The sequence below is a fragment of the Salmo trutta genome, chromosome 7 (genome assembly GCF_901001165.1).
Source record: "Salmo trutta chromosome 7, fSalTru1.1, whole genome shotgun sequence".
In the NCBI taxonomy this organism is placed as follows: Eukaryota; Metazoa; Chordata; class Actinopteri; order Salmoniformes; family Salmonidae; genus Salmo; species Salmo trutta.
In genome coordinates this window covers 37,298,363-37,324,470 of record NC_042963.1, presented here as the reverse complement: position 1 = coordinate 37,324,470, position 26,108 = coordinate 37,298,363, and the positions used below count along the sequence as shown (strand labels likewise).

General features: G+C 44.3%; 2 protein-coding genes across 3 annotated transcripts; both read right to left on the bottom strand.

Annotated features, from left to right (window-relative positions):
• Window positions 1-1,207: 1,207 nt before the first annotated feature.
• On the bottom strand, window positions 1,208-3,848 carry LOC115197332 (PCNA-associated factor). The gene is made up of 4 exons (XM_029758735.1): window positions 3,484-3,848; window positions 2,804-2,887; window positions 2,445-2,619; window positions 1,208-1,984 (listed from the first exon to the last, which is right to left on the bottom strand). The coding sequence occupies exons 1-4, from the start codon at window positions 3,527-3,529 to the stop codon at window positions 1,948-1,950; spliced, it is 342 nt and encodes a 113-aa protein (XP_029614595.1). The 5' UTR covers window positions 3,530-3,848; the 3' UTR covers window positions 1,208-1,947.
• Window positions 3,849-7,720: 3,872 nt separating this feature from the next.
• On the bottom strand, window positions 7,721-23,938 carry cfap44 (cilia and flagella associated protein 44). 2 transcript variants are annotated; one of them, XM_029758733.1, is made up of 35 exons: window positions 23,873-23,938; window positions 23,338-23,484; window positions 22,922-23,105; window positions 22,642-22,804; window positions 22,458-22,560; window positions 22,112-22,328; window positions 21,802-21,916; window positions 21,512-21,676; window positions 21,215-21,370; window positions 20,982-21,029; window positions 20,784-20,883; window positions 20,576-20,670; window positions 17,157-17,366; window positions 16,886-16,996; window positions 16,634-16,786; window positions 16,100-16,321; window positions 15,332-15,474; window positions 14,903-15,182; window positions 14,723-14,778; window positions 14,415-14,577; window positions 14,138-14,268; window positions 13,841-14,043; window positions 13,604-13,769; window positions 13,320-13,497; window positions 12,865-13,106; window positions 12,370-12,583; window positions 12,023-12,226; window positions 11,748-11,943; window positions 11,542-11,655; window positions 11,301-11,431; window positions 10,887-11,003; window positions 10,398-10,599; window positions 10,067-10,227; window positions 9,841-9,975; window positions 7,721-8,189 (listed from the first exon to the last, which is right to left on the bottom strand). In XM_029758733.1, the coding sequence occupies exons 1-35, from the start codon at window positions 23,919-23,921 to the stop codon at window positions 7,914-7,916; spliced, it is 5,550 nt and encodes a 1,849-aa protein (XP_029614593.1). In that variant the 5' UTR covers window positions 23,922-23,938; the 3' UTR covers window positions 7,721-7,913. The 2 variants fall into 2 exon arrangements, with proteins under 2 accessions (XP_029614593.1, XP_029614594.1); XM_029758734.1 differs by having other exon boundaries at window positions 23,392-23,484.
• Window positions 23,939-26,108: the final 2,170 nt, after the last annotated feature.

The following is a 26,108-nucleotide window of genomic DNA, read 5'->3' as shown; positions in this document are numbered from 1 at the left end:
ATCTGCTAAATGACTTAAATGTAAAATGTAAATGTAAAAATAGTATCAATTACATGGATTCTGGTCTTTACTATAGGCATACTGGATTTTGAGTTCCGTGTGTGTGCTGAACACAGGGCTGACATGTGTCGTGATGATGGGGTGCCAGGGACAGGACATTTTTTTATAGCCTGCATGTGGCTCCCTCCATCACCATGACACTTCCTGCTAGTTCACACTTCTAAACGGTCAAAGGTGAAAGGTTGAGTGTCATCTCTCTAAAGACATGTTACTTTGTTGACAGGGGCTTTCCTCCTGACTGGATTTTTTTTCTCTCAACACATCAAGAGTTAAATACAAAGCTCCAGTTAATACATTGAAGTGTGTGTGTGCGTGTACCCCCGCCCCCAGAGAGCAAGGTGTTTCCTAGCAACCTTTTGCCACTTGTTGCTAAGCTAGGACATACACTGTTAAGGTAAAGGTCTCTGGCTGTGAGGACATGGCCTCTTTTTAGTTTGGGGGGGCACTGCATTCCCTACTCTAGGGTGGGGTGTGGGGGGCTGGCACAACTACTGCTATTATAAAGTATGTTTAATGAAATGTATGCATTCACTACTGTAAGTCGCTCTGGATAAGAGCGTCTGCTAAATGACTGAAATGTACAAATGTAAATGTACGCTCCGAGAGCGCAATGCTCTGCATTTACGAATGCCGAGAGCGCACTCCAGATTCAATTTACAAACACACCCTGTCACTTTTGGTGAATGAGTTGGTTCCACCAAAACCTTTCCTGCAAATATTGGTTGCAAAACTCATGGTATCAAACATGTAGCATGATTGGTCAACTGTAGGGGTGACACGAGGATCTGCTTGTCGATTCAGAAGAAATTCAGTGTGGATTCAATATGGCGAACGACAACTTCGTGTGACATGGGACAAAAAAAAAAACACAGGTTGCCTAATCATGGAACACTAAATCAACATCAAGTAGTGCTCAGACTTTTATGGCAGAATCGCCAAGTTTGACCTTAACGATCTAGTGCCATCTACATTACAAGTTATTAGCAAAAATATATATATTTTTTAATTCAGAAATTGCTGGGCATGCAGGGAATCCACTGATGAGAGACTTACCATCAAACCAATATAACTGAGTTGATAAGTGAAACCCAGACAGACAAAATATCACAACTGCTATTTTATTTGAGACCCAATAGAAAAGACTAGATTTTGGAAACAGGAATAGAATAATAATTTAATGTAAGTGCTTTTCTCACCCAAGGCACCAAAGAAAATTAAAACAATCCAACACAGAACATAGTATGCAGACATCAAGGTTATATACAGGTGTCAGAGCCAATGGACAGAACAGAATTAACATATCCTTATACTTTCCTGAACAGCAGCCCGTAGCTGTGCCTTATACGAGGCCAGTCTCTGCAGGCCTGGCAGTGACTGGAAGTGCGCTCCACAGGAGAGGAGCCACACACCTGAAAGCCGTGTCACCCATAGTTTAGTCTGTTGAAGGGAGCTGGAGGAGCAAAGGGCATGTGTGGGGTAGGATGCAGTCAGACAGGTACTTGGGTCCAGAGTTGTGGATGGCTTGGTAGGTGTGAACTGGGATTTTGGCAGATGCGCCAACAGGGCATTACAATAGTCCAAACAGGATGAGATAAAGGCGTGGATAAGTCACTCAGCTGCAGGTTGTGATAGCATAGGTCGTAACCTGTCAATGTTCAGTAGAATTATAAATTAAGACCAAGATCACACTTGATGTGGGCCTCAAACAAGAGCTATCAAATATCACCCAGGTTGTGACAAAACATTATGGGATCAAGCTTAATAAAAAAAGTTTATTAAACATCTGTACAAAAACATGAATTAATCAATAATTATATACACAGATATACCCAGCCCATTCAAGTATTAGAGCCAATGGCTTTTCAAGTGGGGCACCATTGGCTAAGCTCATTCACCCTCATCTTCAGCAGGCAGTGGTCTGGATCTGAAAGGCGAGTGATTGACATTAGATAGGCCAGCAAATATGGAATCAATGCTGTTTCGCCCATAATTCAATTTTAACTGTCTTTGCAGCGCACTCAAAATCATACAGATGCATCCTGAAAATCTGAAACCTGGCTCAACACCGGATAACTTGCATACAAACAGCTAGATGTACATTCAAACTTGGTTCAATACATTTCCAGAAACAGCAGGACTGTACTTGTAACCCATTGATTCTGATTTGGCAAAATACCTCCGAGGCACAGGTATAAAAAAATTAAAATAAAATAAAACAGAATCTGTTCCCAAAACATTGCATTTAACAATCAGAACACATACTTTGAAATTGGCAATGTTTTTGGAACAGATTTAAGAGGAACTTTTGCAAGCACTAAAGTGGTTGGCATTTTGGGGCCCCTTTTAGACTAGTCCGAAAACGATGCTTAATAGAATGAACGTACTTCCTGGATGACTTGGACACTCCACTGACTCCGGCCTCTTCATCATCTGACTGGGGGAGGTGGTTCTCTTTGTCAGGCTTCCTGCTGGGCCCACCAAAGAAATCTCCAATTCCCTTCTGCCAAATTGGGGTGGGCCGAGGGCACACAGGATTACCACCAGCAAATTTACTCTTTGCTGCAAAACAACATTTAGACATCTGCCATGAGTCCTCACCAGTGATGAAAATATGAGCAAGAAACTCATCTGGAGGCAAGTTGTTTGTCAGCTACCAAAAATGTCTAATCTAACTAAGATTACATTGAAATATGGTTATTAGTTAGTCAATGTTACTTTTAAGGTGAATGAAATCATGACTCACCAGGTGTGCCTGCTTGAGAGCTGCTTAATGCATTAGCAGAACTCGAGGCACCCAATGACTTCCTGGGTGCAGATGCAGCCACAGCTGAAAATGTATAAATACGTTAGCTAACAAGTAATTTTTACAAGCAAAGTATTAGTAGCTATATTGTAATGCAGAGTTTAGTCTGATATGGCAAAGTGATCGACACCGCCATATGTATGCCTGTGTTCCTTAATTTGGGCGGCGAAATTACCGCCATATTGAGGACAATGAATTACAAGTTTGCTAATAAAGACGTGTTATGCCAATTCTTTATCTAATCTTTAGTTGTACAGTGACGATTAAAAATGTAACTTATTGGTGTAAGTAAAGTTGCGGGTAACAATCCAATCCTGCACAAATGATGTGAGAACATAGCTAGCTAGATAATGCAACATCCGGCTGGGTTGGCATGCGCGTGAGCGGTGTTCACGATTCTATTGAAATGGCGGGAGACAGGCATCTAACCCGGTCAATCATGTTAGCTAATAAATGAAATCGATCAAGTTAATAAAAAATAGAAAATGTAGGATTGGCAATTATGTTCGCAAAACTACAGTTGGCTACGGTAATTAAGTAGCTAACGTTAGCGATTCAAATTCCGCACTCAACCAGCAAGCTAATTACATATTCATCAGGTTTTGATTACAGAACATTACCTTTTCTGTAAGTTCCGGGGACACTGTCTGCCTTCGTCCTCACCATGTTGTCCTAATTTTCACCAATAAAATACAAACGGGACGTGGACCTTCACTGGAGATTTCACGGAAGCCCAATGTTCATTCTGATTTCCCGCTTGGGTTTGAATGACGAGTGTGTTTTGCCTCCTCTGACTTCATTGGTTAGGTAACAATCTCCCTCCTCTTCACGAACGCCTTGCCACAGAGTTTCTAAACCAAGAGGCGCAACATTGCAAGACTTCTGGGAACAATTGCGAAACAGACCAAGCAGACCAGGCCGGGGTTTGAGAAGTCAATGAGAGAGGCAGAAATGTCTTCCTAGTTGTTAATGTTCTCGAAATCTAAAGGCACAACCTAGATTCGAGACAATGTCTTAAGTAGTTGAACATGTTATTACTTGAACCTCGTGAAAGTGACAAGTTTTAATTTGTGCCGTATATGACGGACTGCACATGCGCAGTTTGGCGCGAGACGATCCTTAGACCACAGATGGTTAAAAAAAATATTTGCTTAGACCAGGTGACATATTTCTGCGCATGAGTTTAGTTAGCCAACGTCGCCATGACATCGCCTACAAGTGTGATCGGGGATTTCTATTGGAGAAACCGTTTTAGCGAATCTTCTTACTGCGCTGTCCTTGGCTTCGCCTTTTACAGCTTAACACACGCACCCCACTAATCGACTAATGCAGTCGTTCCCAACCGGGGGTAGGTTACTAGGGGGAATCTGTACCCCCCCCCGTAATTCCCAAGATGTCAACAAATCATATATTTTTTTATGAATTAAAAACAACCATTGTAAATCTTTTGCTCTTGAATATCATTTTAAAGACTGCTGGGATTTAAAATCTTGCATTATTCAAATAATATTTAGTGCAATTGTACATAATGGATTGTATGGAAAAGGAACAACAAAGAAAGAACAAAGAAAATTAATATGGAGGTGAGTTAAAAAGAGGGACTTTATATCAAATCTCCTCATAGTGCGGATATTAATGGTGACGTACAACACCATTCCCCCCTCATATTTTATTTAAATAATTAAAACAAGACAACGAGACTTAGCTTTTAAGTATTACTTCTTAAATAATTTAAATAAAACTTACAAAAATAGATTTTTAAAACCCTATGCCATATTTTTTACCAGGGTTACAGTTACGCCATGGGGGGAGCTACCCCGGTACATGCCCCTTTCTAAAAACAACATTTCATGAAATAACAAAAGTGTGAACTGGAGCCATTTATTTCCCTTAATAGTTTATTCGCCTAAGCATGACCTTCATCAACATACCATTTTTTTCCCACTAACATTGCTTTTTTGTGTCAGCAATTAAACATTGTTCTTAGGGGGGCTAGTTACTCCCTAGCACCCTACTACACATTACACAAATATAAGCATAACTTGTAAAGTGTTGATCCCATGTTTCATGAGCTGAAATAAAAGATCCCCGAAATTTCTCATACACGCAAAAAGCTTATTTCTCTCAAATGTTGTGCACAAAATTGTTTAGTGAGCATTTCTTCTTTGCCAAGATAATCCATCCACCTTACATGTGTGGCATATCAAGAAGCTGATTAAAAAGCATTACCATTACACAGGTGCACCTTGTGCGGGGGACAATAAAATGTGCAATTTTGTCACACACAACACAAGTTTTGAGGGAGTGTGCAATTGGCATGCTGATTGCAGGAATGTCCACCAGAGAATTTAATGTTAATTTCTTTACCATAAACCGCCTCCAACATAATTTTAGAGAATTTGGCAGTATGTCCAACCGGCCCACAACCTCAGACCATGTGTATGGTTTCATGTGGGCAAGTGGTTTGCTGATGTCAACATCGTGAAGAGTGCCCCATGGTGGTGGTGGGGGTGATGGTATGGCCAGGCATAAGCTACATACAAACACAATAGCATTTTATCGCAATGGCAATTTGAATGCAAAAAGATACCGTGACGAGATCGTGAATGGCCCATTGCTGGGCCATTAATCCGCCGCCATCATCACCTGATGTTTCAGCATGATAATACACGGCCCCATGTCACAAGGATCGGTACACAATTTCTGGAACCTGAAAATGTCCCAGTTCTTCCATGGTCTGCATACTCATCACACATTGAGCATGTCTGGGATGCTCTGGATTGACGTGTACGACAGCGTGTTCCAGTTCCTGCCAATATCCACAAACTTTGCACAACCATTGAAGAGCAATGGGTCTACATTCCACAGGCCACAATCAACAGCCTGATCAACTCCATATAAAGGAGGTGTGTCGTGCTGCATGAGGCAAATGGTGGTCATGCTAGATACTGACTGGTTTCTGATCCACGCCCCTACTTAAAAAAAAAAGATATCTATGATCAACAGATGCATATCTGTATTCTCAGTCATGTGCAATCCATAGCTTAATGCCTAGTGCATTTATTTAATTTGACTGATTTCCTTATATGAACTGTAACTCAGTAAAATCTTTGAATTTGTTGCATGTTACGCTTATATTTGTGTTCAGTATAGGTTGTCACTTGTTGCCACAACCACAAAGTCAAAATGGGTATATAGTAAAAATGTATAAACAAAAAATTACAATAATGTAAAGCTTGGCATAAGGTTAGCAGTGTGGTTAGGGTTAGGTTTAAAATCAGATTTTGAGAAGCAATGTAAAAATAGGCAGGATTTATGCCTTTGGCAGTGGTAACTAGTGACCGGGGTACAAGGATCCCTAGGGGTACTTGAAGACTCATGAGAGCATAGGACTACTGGTAAAATGCACGAGGGGGTACTTCAGGAGTACTACGGGCAGTGCAACATTCTGTTGCTGGTACAGTAACTGAAAAAGGTTGAGATCCACTGGACTAATGCAAGCACATGCATGTTATGTACCACCTGGATCATTCCTACAATGTGGTGGCTTTTGGACTTCATAACAATTGTTTTGGAAGAGTATATATTTTGAATTGTTTTAGTATTCTAAATCAGAAAAATAATATTTGACTTTCAGAAAAATATATTGGTCAAGCTGAGGCACTTCATTTGTTTTAGGTGCATTTTACAACCTGTTAGTTGCATAATCCTAAAAAGGCGGAACCTAACACGGTGGACATTTGGAGCCTAAATTAGCCATAGCTCTGTGAGTGAGCAAGATTGAGCTAGCATGATAGTGAACACTTGAACAGGATTTTAACTTCCCTCTCAAACATATTTTAACATTTTGAAATGTTGTTCATTTTCTCTAGAATTTAGCAGAACAGGGTGGACATTTGAGTGGGACATACAGACTAACAACATGAAACATGGAAAAATAGATAGAACTGAGTGTTTATATTTATTTAGCTTTGCACCAAAGAAATTACATCCTGAATGTGGTGTCGTTGTAGGAAGAGGTTGTTTTCTTAAATGGAGAATTACAACAAACAGGTAGGAAAGTGATATCAGGGACACACAGAAAATCTTAAATAAAATGAACATGAAAAAAAACGTTGATGAATTTAACTAGAACTATAAAATGAAATATTTTATGGCTCATATTTTATCGTGGAAGTTGATGAATAACACCCGGCGATATGGCACAAATGCCAACATCCACTGAAGTGTTCAAAATGCATAGAATTCCCTTTCAAGATCCATGTTTGTATTTTTAAAGTAATGGACACCTGACCTTATATTTAAAGCCTTTTGGAATGCACATTTTACACTAAATAAGAAGTGCTATTTCTTGGGGACAGAATAGGCACCACATGGTAGGAATGACCCACTGGTGTTATGTTACTGATGATTTGTTGCCACAGTTTCTACTGTTGTGGCTAGATGCCTACAGCTCCATTTAGTGGTCGTGTCGGGAACAAGTCGTTGACAACTAGCATTATAGCGAAGCCTAACCTTTTCCTAACATTATCCTCATTCACCTAACCTGCTACGTTCATTTACCTAACCTGCTGCTTTAGTTCTCCTAACCTGCTACGTTAGTTATCCTAACTTGCTATGTAAAAAAAAACATCTGTGGCGAAAAATCATCAGTATCACCACACCGGTACTTCGATAAGGTTCAAATTGCATTGGAAAACGAATTGTCATGGTCTATGTGCACATTGGTTGAAATCTTCAACATAATAGATAATTTTTTGTCCATTGGTGGGAACGGAAATGTGTCTTCTGCCCTTCCCAACACTCCCAGAGCAGAATGGCATAAGGAGCTACATACCACAAAAGAAGACCATTAAGTCAATCAAATCTAACAAGTTTATTCTCTGAAAGGTCTTGTTTACAGCTTGGTATAAGTATGTGTGTGTGAGGAAGAGGGGGGTGCAGTGTGGGACAGGTGAGCAAAAATACAGTATGAGAGGTATTAATGTTAATGTATGAATGTGTTATCTTTGTATAATATGTGTGTATTATCAATGTGAGTGTTTAGGCTCTATTCCACCCCCTGGCTGCTGGTGGATGGATGCACCCCTCCCAGTTTGAAGTGTCTGTTGAGCCTCTCTGGGTTGGTACGGGTGGAGCGGGATGGGGCGTCGGGCAGGGGGGGCAGCGGGGCCTGGCTCGGGGGCAGGATGTGACCCCCCTTTCTGGACAGGATGTTGATCTCCTGGCGGAGGGCGTTTGCCTCCTGAGCTTGACTCTGGACCAGCTGGTACAGCCTCCGCCTCTCGTCCTCCTCAGCATGCCGGCGGCCCTGGAACTGGGTACCCTGACACACACACGACATGTGACTTTCAAGTTTGGGAAGCAAATTTTCACCATACAAAATGTACCTTTTATAATATAGCATTCCATGTATCATTGCATTTGCAGATTTATGTAATATAGCCCACGATTCCGAATGTGATGACTAGATTGGATAGGCATAATATAACACAATCACTGTTCTAAAAAAAATACAGTTTAATGCATGGCTGAGTGCGTAGTGGCGTAGAGCAGGGATCATCAACTAAATTCAGCTGTAGGCCGATTTAAAAAAAAAACAACGATTTATTGAGCAGACAGATGGTCAGGGGGCCGGAACATAATTACAAGTAAGTTGTAGACTGCAAATTGACCGCAAGAAGCCCAAATAGATATACTATTTGACTAAAACATAATAATTTCAAACCTTGCATAGATCTGTATACAATCACATACAGTATATCTATCTATTATGCGTGGGAATACTTTGGAACAGATTTCCAACATTAAAACCACTTGGACTGATTTGCTGTTGTTTTTACAGTCCTTTATGTCCAATAAAATCGGCAGTTGGGGAACCCTGGCGTAGAGTATGCTATACTAGGCTATATCAGATACGTTTCTTCTCCTTTCTTTGCAAGGGGAAAAATGTGCCTCCAAAAATGACAGGGTAGCCTACTCTGCTGACACTAACAACCAGATCAATAAAAATGACGTTGTCTGATCCATATAATAGGCCTATGAGAAGGGGAGACAAATACAATGTCACTATTATTCATAGCATGCAATGACTACATCAAGCTTGTGACTCTATACATTTGTTGGATGCATTTGCTGTTTGTTTTGGTTGTTTCAGATTATTTTGTGCCCAATAGAAATTAATGGTAAATAATGTATTGTGTCTTTTCCGACTGTAGGCTGTGCGATTTAAAACAATCCACAGGTTATTTTTTTAAAGAAGCTGTGATCCTATGCTAAGCTATGATCCTTTCTGGTGTAGGAGCCTATTTTGGCAATTTAATTCAATTTACTTTAGGGGAATCTTAGCTATATGCGCCGTCTATGCACAGAAGGTCACGCACACACACACAGATGCACACTGTTATTTACTCCACATATGTCATATCATGCATACACACTATCATGAAAGCACTTTTTTTTACCCCTTTTTTCTCCCCAATTTCATGGTATCCAATTGGTAGTTACAGTCTTGGCTCATCGCTACAACTTCCGTACAGACTCGGGAGAGGCGAAGGTCGAGAGCCATGCGTCCTCCGAAACACGACCCAACCAAGCCGCCAGCACTGCTTCATGACACAATGCCCGCTTAACCCGGAAGCCAGCCACACCAATGTGTCGGAGGAAACACCAAACACCTGGCGACCATGTCAGCATGTCTGCGCCCGGCCCACCACAGGAGTCGCTAGTGCGTGATGGGACAAGGAGATCCCTGCCGGCCAAACCCTCCCCTAACCCGGACGACGCTGGGCCAATTGTGCGCCGCCCCATGAGTCTCCCGGGCGCGACCAGCTGCGAGAGAGCCTGGACTCGAACCAGGATCTCTAGTGGCACATCTAGCAACTGCGATGCAGTGCCTTAGACCACTGCGCCACTCGGGAGCCATAAAAGCACTTTCACAAATGATGAAAAACCACACTTTTTGAAACACACAGTACCATCTTGCTCTGCCTGGTGTTGAGTTTGTCCTCCATTTCTTTCTTCTGGCTCAGCAGGCTGTTCATACTGAGGAGACGCTCGGTGTGATGCCTTGTCACCTCGGTCACCGCATGACGGGCCTCTGTCACTTTCACCTGACACACACACACGTGTATCATAAACAAAACACCTTTGTGTGTGTGTGTATCATAAACAAACACCTTACACACATACACACTGCCATACCTCCCACTGTCTGAGCTCCTGTGTGTAAGCGGCCAATCGGACTCTGCTCTCCTGTCTCATCTCCTCCAGGTTTCTGTTGCCGGACAGAGTCTGTAAGGCCTCCAGGTCCACTAGTTTCCCAAACTTCATCAGCATCAGCTGCTCACAGCGCGCCTCCAGACCTACACACACACACAGAGTTTACTGTAAACAGTGCATGTCTGCGATGCACTGGACGTAATCGTGATCTGCAGTATCTTATTTTGAACTGCAGTGCCGTGCCTGATATTTGGAAGGATCTGTTTTACATATTTTCTCCACAGTTTTGTGCCCCCAGTCACCCTCAGCCTACTCTGTATCTTGGCCTCCATGTCCTTGCGGTCGTGAATGAGCTGGACGTGCTGCTGCCTGGCCTGTCTGTAGAGGTCTCTCTGTTCACTCTTCTCCACCTGCAGTTCTTTAATCCTCTCCTGTAGTCCTCCCAGTGCCACTGTGTTCAGCACCAGTGCTGGGGCCAGGCTGCACGGTACCACCCCATTGCTCACAAACTCTATCTGATACACAGAGGGAGAAATCATTTGTTTTGTTTTTTTGAATATGGGTTGTTGACTTAGTTTTGTTACTTATATTGATCACTAATAACTAAAGGCATGATGACATGTGATGATGTACGAGTGAACAAGGACAGTCACATTTCTTACAAACGTGTTCCCTCAAATCCTCTCCTCCCTTCTCTTTGACGTTTTGAGGAGGCGAGGAAAGGACAGGGGGAAAGGATGCCAGGAATTGAGGCAAGACAATTGAGAAAGACCCAGAAAGAGAGAGAGACTTCTCTCCTCACCTGGTGCAGTCTGAGGGGAACCACCACATCCAGCTCATTGAGCTTCTGTTGTTTCTCTCTGTTGAACAGCTCCAGGTCTCCCTCTGCTGCCTTCAGACTGCCATGAACCACTTTTTCCTACAACACACAATCACAATACAGACTGGATGAAGATTAAATGAATGTCAAGAAAGACAGAAAAGAAAACAGAAATACACTGATAAGGAGGTGTTGAGAACTAGCATGATGAGTGGTTAACAAGAAAAGCTTTGGGAGTGGAGGATGAGATGAAAAAACAGGAGTGAAGAAGACAAAGGGGGAACAGTGGATAATGACAAGATGGAGTGGTTAACTGGAAAGTATGGAGATAAAGAGAGGAGAAATAAAGAGAAGAAATGGAAGTAGAAGATCGGAAAGGGGTCAGAAAATGTGTACCTTCTTGACGAGGGAGTCACACTCCTTCCTCAGGTTGTCTGCAGTCTTCCTCTCCTCCACCAGCAGCTCCTCGAGGTCCAGACGACGCTCACGGAGCTGCACCGTGTTCTCAAACAGCTCTGAGTTACAGTCTGGGGGAACACACAAAGACATACAGACAGAGTGCACATCTGTGGCTAAATAAGGGAGTACAATGTGGTGTATAACTGAGAATACTGTAAGGTGAATGGTAGCGACTGACTTTGGGGGCAGACGCTGTCATCCAGAGGACCACCGCTCTCTGAGCCACTGTCATCCTCATCATCATCCCAGTCAGACTCTTCATCAGAATCTTCATCACTGTCCTCCTGCTCCTCTGGTAGAAAACAACAGGATGAGCTGGGCTGATCAACCATACACTAAACACTCACGCACAGAATCACACTTTCAGAGGGGTCCAGGACTAACCGTCATCTCCGGCCTTCTCTTTCTTCTTAACGCGTTTGATCTTCTTCTTGAAGACCCTGGTGAGGAAGTCAGCAAACTTGTTGTTCTCCCCTAGAGAGGCCTGGAAGGTGGCAGCTATGGCCCTCTCTCTCTCCTGGAGCTTGGAGATGTCCCTCCGCTTCAGCTCCAGTGCCTGCTTACACTCCTCCAGCTTAGACTGAGGAGAGAGATGGGATGATGGTAATATGGAATACAGAGACACACACACACACTCCCCTTCCTTCCCACCTAGGTACCCTGAGGTCTTCCTCTTCTTCCACGCAGGAATTGAGTCTGTCCTGCAAGGAGTTCTCTCTCTTCTCAAACTCTTTGAGCAGCAGCAGCTCCTGGAACAGGGTGACATGGCGCAGGTCAGCCAGCTTCATCTGGATGTCTAGACACAGCTTCTCATGACGCAGCAGGCACAGCTCCGCATCAAACTGCCACATTGACGACGACATCTGAGAGGAGAGGGAGAGAAGGGAAGGGAGGGAGAAAAATAAGGGAGAGGGGTTTCAGGTGACAATTTGATGCCAGAGAGCCTGGATGTTGCATTGAGGGCCTTTGCATCCCACCTGGAAAGTAAACTATTGGAAAGGCTGACCTGTTCCAGCAGGGATTCCTCTTCATACAGCAGCCTGATCTCCTCCACCTCCCTCATCTCCTCCTCCAGCTCGGTCACCCCAGATTCCTCCACCTCCCTCTCTCTCCTATCTGCAGGTGTATGGCAGGGGGTCTCCTCCTCTTCTTCTATCTCTGCCTCCAGCTCTTCCAGCAGAGTCTGGCCCCCCTCTAGTTCCTGGCCACGGGTACAGGCCCTGTGGGTAGGATTGGCATAATAATCATTATCGCTGAATTATTAGGGGGAGGGAAATGTTTAATGTGATAGTAGTTAGTTACTGTTTATGTTTCTATAATATTTCATTTTAAAATCACAAATTTTAAATATTTAGTTTTTGGGGGACAAAAAAATCTGTTGGATCAGACTGACTTTTAGACTTGAACGTGATAACTGTTTTTAATCAATGATCTGTAATTGATGAGTTATTATGAACCTACAGTAAGCTCTGCTCCGGTACCAGTCCCAGGCCAGACCTACCTCTGAGCCCTCAGGGCCCCGTAGCGCTGCAGGGTGGTGCGGGTGTAGCGTAGCTTCCTCTCAGGGGTCTCCTCGGGCAGCAGGGAGGGCAGGGTGGGGGCCGGGCTGCAGAAATGAGGTGCCAGGCGCTCCTGGACAGCCTGTAGCTGCTGGGCCTGGGAGCGCAGCCAGGACACAAAGCTCACCTTAGTGTCCCTTAGGGCCATTATGCGACTGTTCATCTGCGTCTTCCTCTCATGGATCTGACAGACACAGAGGGACAAATACATAGGATGATCTACTAACATCATCTTGTTAACACCATGCAACCTCCCAACCACATTCTGTTATTTGGTCTTATCTAATATATTAGTTTGGGCGGGGGTCAGGTACAGAGGTCGCCAGGTGTATTACATATAGTACATTTGGTTTTGAATGGTAAAGATTGAGAGAAAGTGTGAGATGTAACCTAGTACCATCTCCTCTAAGTGGACCAGCTGAGCTCTCTTCTTCTCTGCGTTCATCCTCAGGTGTTCTGGGACTGTAAAGTCTTTGGCCGTCTTCAGCTTGAAGTCACCCATGTTCTCCGTAGCCAATCGGATGGCTCGCACATCTTCCGGATCCTCACAGTTCTCATTGGGCTTTGCTGCATACCTAAGCAGAGTCACATGGAGATACAGTCATGTAGGAAAGAGTGAGGACAGAAATTCTGAAACAGAGTCGAGAAACTTCAACAGAGGCCATATGATAACAGACTCACAGTTCAGCCCACTCTTTCCTCCTCTTCTCTATCTTAGCCCGGGCCCGCTCTGCCTTCTCTGTAGCCTTGCGGAGTTTCTCTGCCTGGCGGCCAGCCAGCTTGCTGCCCCCTGGACGCACCACATGGGGCGCCATAACAGCCTCCTCACCCATGTCCTCCTGGTCCGCTGGCCAGGGACACACACATTATGATATGGTAGGTAAAACACACACACATTCTCTCTCCCCGCTCTCCTACCTGTGATGTTGGAGCCGTCTTTGCCGGCCTCGGCTTTGCTCCTCCAACGTTCCTGCCCCACTGCCCCCGGGCCCCCCACCCTTCCCCTCTGTTTCAGCTCGTGGAACCTCTGGGACAGTGCCAGCAGACGATAGGTGGAGATCCTGTGGTCACTCTGGAACGCTACCACAGTAACTGTGTCCGACTCAAGAGAATCCCAGAACCTGGAAGACCCAGTGGGCAAATCTGAAATGTCAACCCATTCCCTAAGTGCACTACCAGGTGAAAGTGCAGATTGAGTGGTTGCTGGTTAAGTACCTCTCCTGTAGTTTCTGGAGTCCGATGCGGTGGCGTTCCTCCTCCCAGGCCAGCTCCTTCCTGGCCTCTCTCACCCTCTGGGCTGTCATCCTCTCAGTCTCCTCACGGAACCGCCAGTCCAGTTCCAACTCCTACACATACACACTAGATTCTCTCTCATGCTACAATTTATTAGGTTTATCACAGAAACATTCAAATGCTTTTTTGGTTGGTTATGATACTAAACACTTTGGGACGAAGGGGTGGATTTAGGGTGTAGGGGTTTGTGAGTATGTACCGTGCGGTGCAAGCGGACGTGTTCGGGCAAACCCTGGTTCTTCTCCAGTAGCTGTTTGAACTGGTTCTGCAGCTCGGCCAGCATCTTACGTCTCTCCACCTTCCTCATCTCAGCCTCCCGACGCATACGGTCCATTTCCAACTTCTGTTTAGCCGTCTCAATGCTACAGAGAGGGAAGTGGGGGAGGGAGAGAAATAGAGGGGAAGAAAGAGAGAGGGATGTGTGACAGAGGGGGAGAGAGAGAGGGGCTGGTTTGCCTTTAGCCAGGTGTACCTTTGTATGAGTTTGTCTCTAGGTTTCTTCCTCACCTGTACGCAGACGGGTCTTCGATATCCTGGGCCACACCCTCCATTTCAACACCGACCTGTTTCACCAACACACAGTCAACCACAGAACTGGCACTCACTTATGTGTTATTCATGAGGTTATTGTCCCACTCGCTTCCTCCATCCCTCTATTCTACCCTCCCTTCCCTGCCCCCCACTGACCCGTGGTGAGGGGACTTTGGCCTTGCTGCGCTGCAGGGCTTTAAGCAGGTCCTCCTGGGGCAGCAGGCTGAAGGAGAAGATGTTGCCATCCTCCCCTGTCGTCAGGACAAATTGGTCGTCAAAGCTACAGCGCAGCTGGCGCAGCTGTCCATACTGGTTGTCATGGACGCTGAGGGCCCAGAAGGCCTGCATGGAGGTGAGGTGGAAGTCAGATGGCTGCAGAGGGTAGGCCCGGACACTGCCTGACTGCATGCCACACAGCAACAGCTGCCTGCTGGAGCTGGGACAGAGAGAGACCACAACAACCTGTCAACATATACACACATTAACAGAACATCTACAAACCTCTGCAGTTACAACATTACAGAACACAATACAGACACACTGATACAGAAAACGTTTACAGCCATCAGTTGTGTAGTCCCTTACCTGAAGGTGATGGTGCAGATGGGGTCCTCGTCTGTATTCTGGACAGGCAGGAAGGTGAACGGCTCATCCCTGCGCTGCAACAGGTCCTCACCCTGCTGCTCGGAAAACTTACAGTGGTACAGGAACCCCGAGTCATAGCCTCCCTGAGAGAGATATGGAGAGAGAGCCTGGTTTTCACCCCGCTCCTCCGCACACTCCACCGGCTTCCAGTCGAAGACTCATCCACTACAAGACCATGGTACTTGCCTACGGAGCAGCAAGAGGACTTGACCCTCCCTACCTTCAGGCTATGCTCAAACCCTACACCCCAACCCGAGTACTCCATTCTACCACCACTGGTCTCTTGGCCCTCCCAACCCTACGGGAGGGCAGCTCCCACTCAAAGCTCTTCTCTGTTCTGGCACGCCAATGGTGGAACCATCTTCCCCCTGAAGCTATGACAGCAGAGTCCCTGCCCATCTTCCCAAAACATCTGAAACCCTACCTCTTCAAAGAGTATCTTAAATAATCCCACAGAACCCCCCCCACAAAAATAAATAACTACCTTTTGTGAACTAACACTCGCACTTTACTTTTTCCCTCCCTTCTAGCACTGACTTTGCTGATTGCTACTTTATTGAGGAAAAATGTATTTACTATGACTGAGATATGTAGTTGTCCCACCTAGCTGTAAGTCGCTCTGGATAAGAGCATCTGCTAAATTACTAAAATGTAAATGTGCAATGTACAGAGAGCGAGAGATGGCCCGGTTAATGTGTGTGTATGTACCATGGAGAGCCAGAAGGCCCCAGGTTGAGAGTAGAAGCCACAGCAGAGGGGGCTGGGGGGGTCAGGGGTGTAAAGAGGGGGCAGCTCTTCCTCCTCCTCTACCTCCTGAAGCTCCTCCTCGGTGGGCTCAAGGCCCTCCTCCTTGGCTTTCTTCAGCTGTGCTTCTCTCTCCTTCTGCTTCTTCTCCTTCAGAGCCTGCCTGTGCGCAATCTCCTCCTCCCGCTGAAATACACACGCTCACAATTACACACCCATGCCAGAGTTGAACCAAAAGAGCTGTCCACAAAGCAGATAACAGACAGATATAATGTGAGCGTGCTTATGTACGTTTCCTACTAAGTATGATGTGTATGCTTCTGTGTAAACTGTGTTTTTTACCTAGACAGCTTTTATGTGATGTGTATGTTTTATTGATTCTATGGAACCCATGACACCTTGGAAAACAGTGGCAAGTGTTACTGAGTGGACTATCCTGGATAAATAAAATGAAAATGTGTTTACAGTACAGTTGTTCCCAGACAGTGAGGGCCAGACCTTGATGCATGACTTGATGCTGCTGAAGATGAAGTTTCTTGTGGGAAGGCCAGAGATGTGGTAGGTGGTGCCGTGGTTCTGGGCCTCCGGGTCTGGAGACTGGACCTCCACTACATGACCACTCTTACACAGGACCAGCAGGGTGTTTTTGTCCTGAACACACGCGCACACACACACAGAAGGGTTCTAACTTACTAACCTCACGTGCCATTGTCTTGCATACATTTGTCACTGATCTGGGATCAGACTTACATGTGACTGGGGGGACCACTCCAGCCCCTGTACAGGTCCTGGTACTGTGACAAACCCGATGGGGTCATACCTGTCCCCCACAGTGAAGAAGAACACAGTGCAGTCCATACTCTAGAGAGGGAAAGAGAGAAGGAAGGATGGTGGAGGGGAGAGGATTATTGATATTTGTTATTATACCCATTCAGTTTGTTTTAGGTCTACAAGGGTCTAGAAAATAGCTAATGATTGCTTTCACATTGCCCATTGGCCAACATTCAGCGGCCCTCCCTACCCCAGTAGCTAGGATCTCGCCGTTACGTTCATATGCAATGGCCGTCACAGCTGCATTGTGGGGTTTGAAGGCCTGTTTGAGACGGAGCTCGGCATCTCCATAGCGACTGCGCCCGGCAACCACTCGTAAACTCTGGGGGTTGTAGAGCTCCAGCAGACGGACCACCCCGTCCTCAAAGCCCACCACCAACAGCCCTCCGCTAGGGTTCACCTACACACACAGGCAAGGGCCACACAGAACAATCTCAACACACAGTACACAGATAAGCAAAGCACGTTGAGACCTAGTTAAAGAACACAAGGCACTGCATGAATGATTATGTTACCATATACAGTGCATTCGGAAAGTATTCTAACCCCTTGACCTTATTCACAGCCTTATTCTAAAATGGATTAAATTGTTTTCTAATCTCATCAATCTACACACAATACCCTATAATGACAAAGCAAAAACAGGTTTTTAGAGATTTTTGCAAATGCATGAAAAAAAAACCCGGAAATATCACATTTACATAAGTATTCAGACCCTTTACTCAGTACTTTGTTGAAGCACCTTTGGCAGCGATTACAGTCTTGTGTATGACGCTACAAGCTTGGCGCACCTGTATTTGGGGAGTTTCTTCCATTCTTCTCTGCAGACCCTCTCAAGCTCTGTCAGGTTGGATGGGGAGCGTCGATGCACAGGGAAAGATGAACTTTACTCCGTTCATCTTTCCCTCGATCCTGACTAGTCTCCCTGTGCCTGCCGCTGCTTCACCGTAGGGATGGTGCCAGCTTTCCTCCAGGCCTGACGCTTGGCATTCAGGCTAAAGAGTTCAATCTTGGTTTCATCAGACCAGAGAATCTTGTTTCTCGTTGGTCTGAGAGTCCTTTAGGTGCCTTTTGGCCAGCTCCAAGCGGGCGGTCATGTGCCTTTTACTGAGGAGTGGCTTCCGTCTGGCCACTCTACCATAAAGGCCTTATGGGTGGAGTGCTGCAGAGATGGTTGTCCTTCTGGAAGGTTCTCCCATCTCCACAGAGGAACTCTGGAGCTTTGTCAGAGTGACCATCGGGTTCTTGGTCACCTCCCTGACAAGGCCCTTCTCCCCCGATTGCTCAGTTTGGCTAGGTGGCCAGCTCAAGGAAAATTATTGGTGGTGCCAAACTTCTTCCATTTAAGAATGATGGAGGCCACTGTGTTCTTGGGGACCTTCAATGCTGCAGAAATGTTTTGCCTTGACACAATCCTGTCTTGGAGCTCTACGGACAATTCCTTCAACCTCATGGCTTGGTTTTTGCTCTGACATACACTGTCAACTGTGGGACCTTATATAAATAGGTGTGTGCCTTTCCAAATCATGTCCAATCAATTCATTTTACCACAGGTGGACTCCAATCAAGATGTAAAAATATCTCAAGGAAGATCAATGGAAACAGGATGCACCTGAGCTCAATATTGAATCTCATAGCAAAGGGTCTGAATACTTATAGTTGAAGTCAGAAGTTTACATACACCTTACCCAAATACATTTCAACTCAGTTTTTCACAATTCCTGACATTTAATCCTAGTAAAAATTCCCTGTCTTAGGTCAGTTAGGATCACCACTTTATTTTAAGAATGTGACGTGTCAGAATAACTGTCACGTCCTGACCATAGTAAGTTGTTATTTTCTATGGTAGAGTAGGTCAGGGCGTGACAGGGGGTGTTTGTCTATGTTTTTGTATTTCTATGTTCAGTTTCTAGTTTTGTATTTCTATGTTGGTTTTGTTTGGTATGATCTCCAATTAGAGGCAGCCGGTTGTCGTTGTCTCTAATTGGAGGTCATATTTAAGTTGATGTTTGTCCCACCTGTTTTTGTGGGTGATTCATTTTTGAGTAGTGTGTTTTCTCTCTGCGTCACGGTTTGTTGTTTTTGTGTATTCAAGTATTTCGTGTATTACATCTAGTTTCACGGTAAATAAAATATGTGGAACTACGAACACGCTGCATTTTGGTCCGATCCTTTGAACAGCCGTGACAATAACAGTAGACAGAATGATTTATTTCAGCTTTTATTTCTTTCATCACACTCCCAGTGGGTCAGAAGTTTACATACACTCAATTAGTATTTGGTAGCATTGCCTTTAAATGTTTTAACTTGGGTCAAACATTTCAGGTAGCCTTCCAAAAGCTTCCCACAATAAGTTGGGTGAATTTTGGCCCATTCCTCCTGACAGAGCTGGTGTAACTGAGACAGGTTTGTAGGCCTCCTTGCTCGCACACGCTTTTTCAGTTCTGCCCACACATTTTCTATAGGATTGAGGTCAGAGCTTTGTGATGGCCACTCAACATGATGCTACCACCCCGGTGCTTCACGGTTGGGACGGTGTTCTTCGGCTTGCAAGCCTCCCCCTTTTTCCTCCAAACATAACGATGGTCATTATGGCCAAACAGTTCTATTTTTGTTTCATCAGACCAGAGAACATTTCTCCAAAAAGTATGATCTTTGTCCCCATGTGCAGTTGCAAAGCGTAGTCTGGCTTCTTTATGGCGGTTTTTGAGCAGTGGCTTCTTCCTTGCTGAGCAGCCTTTCAGGTTATGTCGATATAGGACTCGTTTTACTGTGGATATTGATACTTTTGTACCTGTTTCCTCCAGCATCTTCACAAGGTCCTTTGCTGTTGTTCTGGGATTAATTTGCACTTTTCGCACCAAAGTACGTTCATCTCTAAGATGTCTCCTTCCTGAGTGGTATGATGGCTGCGTGATCCCATGGTGTTTATACTTGCGTACTATTGTTTGTACAGATGAACGTGGTACCTTCAGGTGTTTGGAAATTGCTCCCAAGGATGAACCAGACTTGTAGAGGTCTACACATTTATTTCTGATTTTCCCATGATGTCAAGCAAAGAGGCACTGAGTTTGAAGGTAGGCCTTGAAATACATCCACAGGTACACCTCCAATAGGCTAATTGACATAATTTGAGTCAATCAGAAGCTTCTAAAGCCATGACATCATTTTCTGGAATTTTCCAAGCTGTTTAAAGGCACAGTCAACTTTGTGTATGTAAACTTCTTACCCACTGGAATTGTGATACAGTAAGTTAAATAATCTGTCTGCAAACAATTGTTGGAAAAATGACTTGTGTCATGCACAAAGTAGATGTCCTAACCGACTTGCCAAAACTATAGTTTGTTAACAAGAAATTTGTGGAGTGGTTGAAAAATGAGTTTTAATGACTCCAACCTAAGTGTATGTAAACTTCCGACTTCAACTGTTTTTTAATAAAACCTGTTTTCGCTTTGTCATTTTTGGGTATTGTGGATAGATTCATGACGGGAAAAAAAAAAGATTTAATCAATTTTAGAATAAGGCTGTATGTATCGTAACAAAATGTGGAAAAAGTCAAGGGGTCTGAATATTTTCCGAATGCACTGTAGTCAAGTCTCACATACATACCAGGCGTGGCGCCCAGGTCAGTGTTGTTCCACCTTGTTTGTAGCGGCTGGTTGTTAGTTCTTTCTTTGCAAGGAAGTCAAAAATCCTGACTGAGCCTGAGAAAGAGAGGAAGAAAGAGTGTGTGTTTGGAACAAATCGACACAAAAATGATGTGTTTCTAAAATCTGTGCTGTGTGTGTAGTAGTGTACAGTGATAGGCCACTCTCACGGTCTAAAGTGGTGGTGGCCATCAGATGGCTGGTGCTGGACACATCCATTCCCTGGATCACTCCAGCATGGAAGGAGAACAGACACTCTGGGTCCTGGGTCTGCACACACAGTATAATGGGGTAATTTAATACAAGACCCAATACACACAGTCCCACATACACACTCAAACACTGTGCTGATGGAAAGTAAAACTCACAATGTTGGAAAATGAAAGATCCAGTTTCCAGATGCCTCCATTGGAATCCTGACAAGAGATACATTTGACACGCTATTTAATAAGAAATTATCTTGTTTCTGAGGGAATCCCAAACTTAAATACATTAACATAACGCTACACAGATTCCCATACAGCCCATGGTAACCACCTATGATGGTTGTAAAACTTTAGGCTAAGTGTTGTTGTATGACCCTTGACCCCTGCCCTCTGACCTGGGCGAACCAGATGAAGGAGTCTGGCAGGCAGCTTTTGACCATGGAGGACAGGCTGACGTTGCGTCCAATCACCATCTCGTTCATGGGCTCAATCTCAAACAGACCGCTGTCATCGTTACAGTCTGCTGTGTCAATGCTCTCAAAGTCCCAGGCCTGCACAGTGTGGACAAAGATATTACACAGCGAGCAATCAACAAAACTGGCCAAAGATCAGTTGTTCATGCCTGCTTTTTAGGGATAGCAGAGACCACTTAGACTGAGGCTGAGAGGACTGTATAGTATCTGAAAGGTTACCCTAATGGCTCCATCGGTGCCGATGGTCATGAGCTCCCCCTCGTCCAAAGCAAACTGCTGGATGGTGCCAGCGTGGCACGTCCTGCCCCCCTTACGACATATCTCTACCTTGATCAGGCCCCCGTCCCACAGCAGCATGTTTCCCCACTCAGACCCCGACACTACCTGGCACCCGGACAGCAGGGATGTGATCAGGACAACATAGAACAAGAGAATATTACGTTTGGTTTGTGTCAATTTCAATGATGTATGAATAGCAGGAATTTAATGTAAAAGAGCAGTGGACAGACCTTCCCATCAGGCAGCTCCACATAACCCTCGATATCCGTCAGGGCAGTCTTCCCAAACCTTCCCAAAAGCCCTTGCAGTTTGAGACCAGTAAAAGTGCTGGCCATTTTCCAAAACCTGGAAGAATGATTGATAAGAGATCAACTCACATGGTGTATGACACTGTACACATAATACACCATTTTTGTATTTGTTGTCAATATTTCATGATGAAATCTGTTTTCTCTCCGCCCAGCTTTCTATAAAGTACTTGGTGACAAATGTATAAAAGTGGTAGTACGAATACATTTTGCTCGATTGATTGCTACTAACTTGATGTGTCCAGATCCGGAGGTGGTGAGTTGCCCAGGATTGTCAGGTGAAAAGGTGACCCTGTAGACGTCCTGTGAGAAGGCCTTGCAGCGCAGCATCACCTGTTCATGTCTCCATTCCCACAGGGTCAGCATGTAGTCCGGAGCACTACCCACACTGGCCAGCAGGGTGCCCTCACGGTTAAAGTCCACAAAGCTGTAAGCCTGCCCTGTCCCACCTAACAGATAGGGATTCAAACCAAATGTCTTGATCATTAATAATATTCTTTATACATTGTTTTTTAAAAAACATTTTCAACACCACAAAGGGTGTGCGTGCCTGTGTGCATGTGGTAAAGTTTCCATACCTCTGAGAATGCGGTAGGGTCGTAGTGAGGGATACTCATAGATGACGATGTTGGGCTGGTCTCCCTTCTCTGCCACAGCAAAATACCTATTACTGGGGTGGGCCTGCAGAGAAACACAGTTACAGATGGGGTTATATATGTTGAATCAAGGTTATCCAGAGCCAGTGTTTCTGTGTGTGTGTACCATGATGGTGCCGATGCCTCCCCCACTGCAGGAGCGGAGGTAGCGTTGCTCCTTGGTCCGAACATCCAGGAATATGAGCTGGTTTCCAGCCACAAAGGCCAGCGTTCGTTCATCCAGCAGCTGCAGGTTGGCCCTGCGCCCACAGTCATACCCAAAAGAGTGCCTGGAAGAATGTTAAGGTGCAACGCAATATACAAACATAATACCATGAACATAACTGGGTTGTGTAGACTTCTACGCACAAACTCTGGCACATGGCATACACAGTGTTAAAAGATACGTAAGGTGCAGCAGGTTCTCTGGGATCTCCGAGTCTGCAGTGATGACTGGTCTGGAGTACAGCTCGTCATAGTTGTAGTACATGTCCTCAGAGAGTTTCTTCATTCCCATTCGCTCCTCTTCTTCCTCCATAGCATCACTACTCCCACCTGGCTGCTGCTGCACCTGCTCAGAGGCTGCAGGAGCTGAGAAGACAAACTGCTGTCAAACATCAGGTCATTGCTGAGAAGTAGGCACGCCATACTGAAACATTTTGCAGTGAGGTGGGGTGGGGGGGTGATCTTATTGTACAAGTTCCGGTAGTTACCTCCCTGTTTCTAAACGGTCTCTACCTACTGAACACGACCCAGCTCTCTCATGAGGGAGCTACCTATGTGTGGACTCTAGACAGAAAGGTCATAAAGAGAGCAGTACTACCCTGAGCTTTGTCTTGTGAAGGGTCCTCTGCTTGTGTATGTGCTTCCTGTGCACCTGCTGATTGGGAAGTTGTGTTGTTCTCTGGTGGTGGCTGAACATTTGAGCTTTCTGTTTCCCCAGAAGCTTTCTGCTTTCCTGTGGGGTCACCTGTCATAAGGACAAGATCAGAAAGATTAAGTGCATCAAAAAAGGCAAATGGGACTTGTAAAACACCTCCAAGAAGAGGCTTAAGTTTATTGATAGTTTACAGACCAAATGTCTTATGTTGACAGGAGTCTTATTTCTATTGACAGTGTGTAACATATAATGCAAATATGCATACTTCATTTAAATGAATGAGCTACAATATTTGAAAATCACCATAACGTAGACAGCAGCTAGCAAACAAGCTAGCTAGCTAGAATTGCTCATTCCTTGTGTTGCGGTCAGAGCCGGGTAAATAACTAAATGTCTCTTTGATTGTACCTATTAATTAAAATATTAATTTACCGTAGTCAAAATGTATAATTAGTTGAGCTGTGAACTTATATATTACCTTGAAAATTGTCTTCACCTGTCTGTTTCTCAGAAGAGTCCATCTTCATTTGGAGTTGACTCGTTGCTGGGCAACCCAGAGAGAGGGACTTTGTAATCGCAAAGCATGTTGGTTAATGTAGGCACCCACTCCGACTGAAGCTTTGGGACACGTTCAGGTATGAGGTTTACTCAGAATATATGAATAAATAAATCAGATAGTCTTAGATAAAATGTAGACATGTGTTTTTGTTAATGCCAGCCTATATTAACTGAGTGAGTAGACTACAATCAGTGGTTCACATTCACAACCTTTTTTCTTTAACTGTACCACTAACCACATTTTTTCCTTTCCAGGCATACCCCTGAAGTACCCCCTCAATTGCATTTTACCAGTAACCCTATGGTCTCATGAGTATTCTCAAGTACCCCCTGTGGATAAGGCCAAGTACCTATAGGGGTCTGAATTCCCCTGGACTATATGGATCTGTTAATATGAGCATCCATGGACCATCATATCATATTTATATTAAAATGTGTGTGTGGAAATTGTGTCAAATAAGTCAGCTATAAAGCCATTCCAATGCCATACTAGTGACTTTTATTTTTTAAAGATCACATTTTACAGTAATGAAGTCATAAAAGAGAAAGTGTTTTGATTAATAAGTAGCATTAGGCGTACATGTTTGACAGGACTATAGATGTATATATTACAATGAGAGAAAATAACAGACAATACTGAACAAAAAAGTAAAATAAAGTGACATGTCTACAAAACAAAAACGTATTAACTTAAAAGTCCAATGCAGCTGTTTTTATCTCAATTTCAAATTATTTCTGTGTAACAATTAAGTAACTTTTACTGTGATTGGAAAGGGAAAGGGGGATACCTAGTCAGTTGTACAACTGAATGCCTTCAACTGAAATGTGTCCTCCACATTTAACCCAACCCCTCTGAATCAGAGAGGTGCGGGGGGCTACCTTAATCTACATCCACATCTTTGGCCCCCGGGGAACAGTGGGTGAACTGCCTTGCTCAGGAGCAGAACTCTTTCTTATTGGTCTATTAAAGGCCCAGTGCAGTCAAAAATGAGATTTTTCTGTATTTTATACACTGAGTGCACAAAACATTAGGAACACCTGCTCTTTCCCTGACAAACTGACCAGGTAAATCCAGGTGAAAGCTATGATCCCTTATTGATGTCACTTCAATCAGTGTAGATGAAGGGGAGGAGACATTTAACTCTTAAATGTCATGGCAAAATGTAGATTTCCGCCTAAATAGACCTACCCAAAATGAACTGCTATTCATGTGTAATTACATGATTATGACATGCAAACACTTGGTATATTTGGAAAGAAGACATCTGGGAGATTGAGGAAAGATAGGAGTTACATAGTTCAGAATAACCTTTTTTGTTTTTTATTTTGAAAGTCACCTTTTATTGACAAGCCATAGGTGAATGATTGATGACTAGAGCTGGAAGCACAGATGCTTCCACAACATGTGAAAAATATGAGAAAAAAAAGGGATTGATAGACCTAACAACTAGAAATGGGCAGACGTTTTAGTAAGTGGTCAGGTGTGGTCACGGGATTTTTCCAAGTGTCCCTAAACCTCTCCAAAGTGGCATATATCTGTAAATTAGATAATTCCAGTGCTATTACATAATTGCAATCCCTAAATGCTATTTGTTCAGTAAAAAAACACATTTTCCACCATATCAACCTCACTCAAACATTGTGGTGGTGTTATGGCGTATCCAGGGTACATTCAAGTGTCCTTTCAACTTCTCCAAAGTGTCCGAATGTGGTAATTGCACTGTTTTTGCACACTGGATGTGCCAAACAGTTATTGTTCACTATAAAAAAAAAACCATTTCTACAACACCAACCTCTCTCAAACATTGTGGTGGTGTCGGGGGACATACAGGGGATATGGATGCCTACACCTACAGCACGTAAGCAGGCAACATCATATGTTTGATGCGCAAAGATAGTCACAACATTGGACATTCGATGTTGACATTAAGTAATACATCAGATAACATTGGCAATAGGCTTTGTTCCTACCAACCTAAGCATTCATTTGATACACCCCCTTCCCCATGTCGCTATAGCGTAAACACAGACCAAATTCAGTTTACTTTGTAAGATGTTTGGTAAAAACGTTGTGTAAAATAAAAAAAATTGATTCTCGGGGCTGGTGATCAATAACGGTAGGTCACAGGGAGACAAATAAGATACCCTCATGAGCT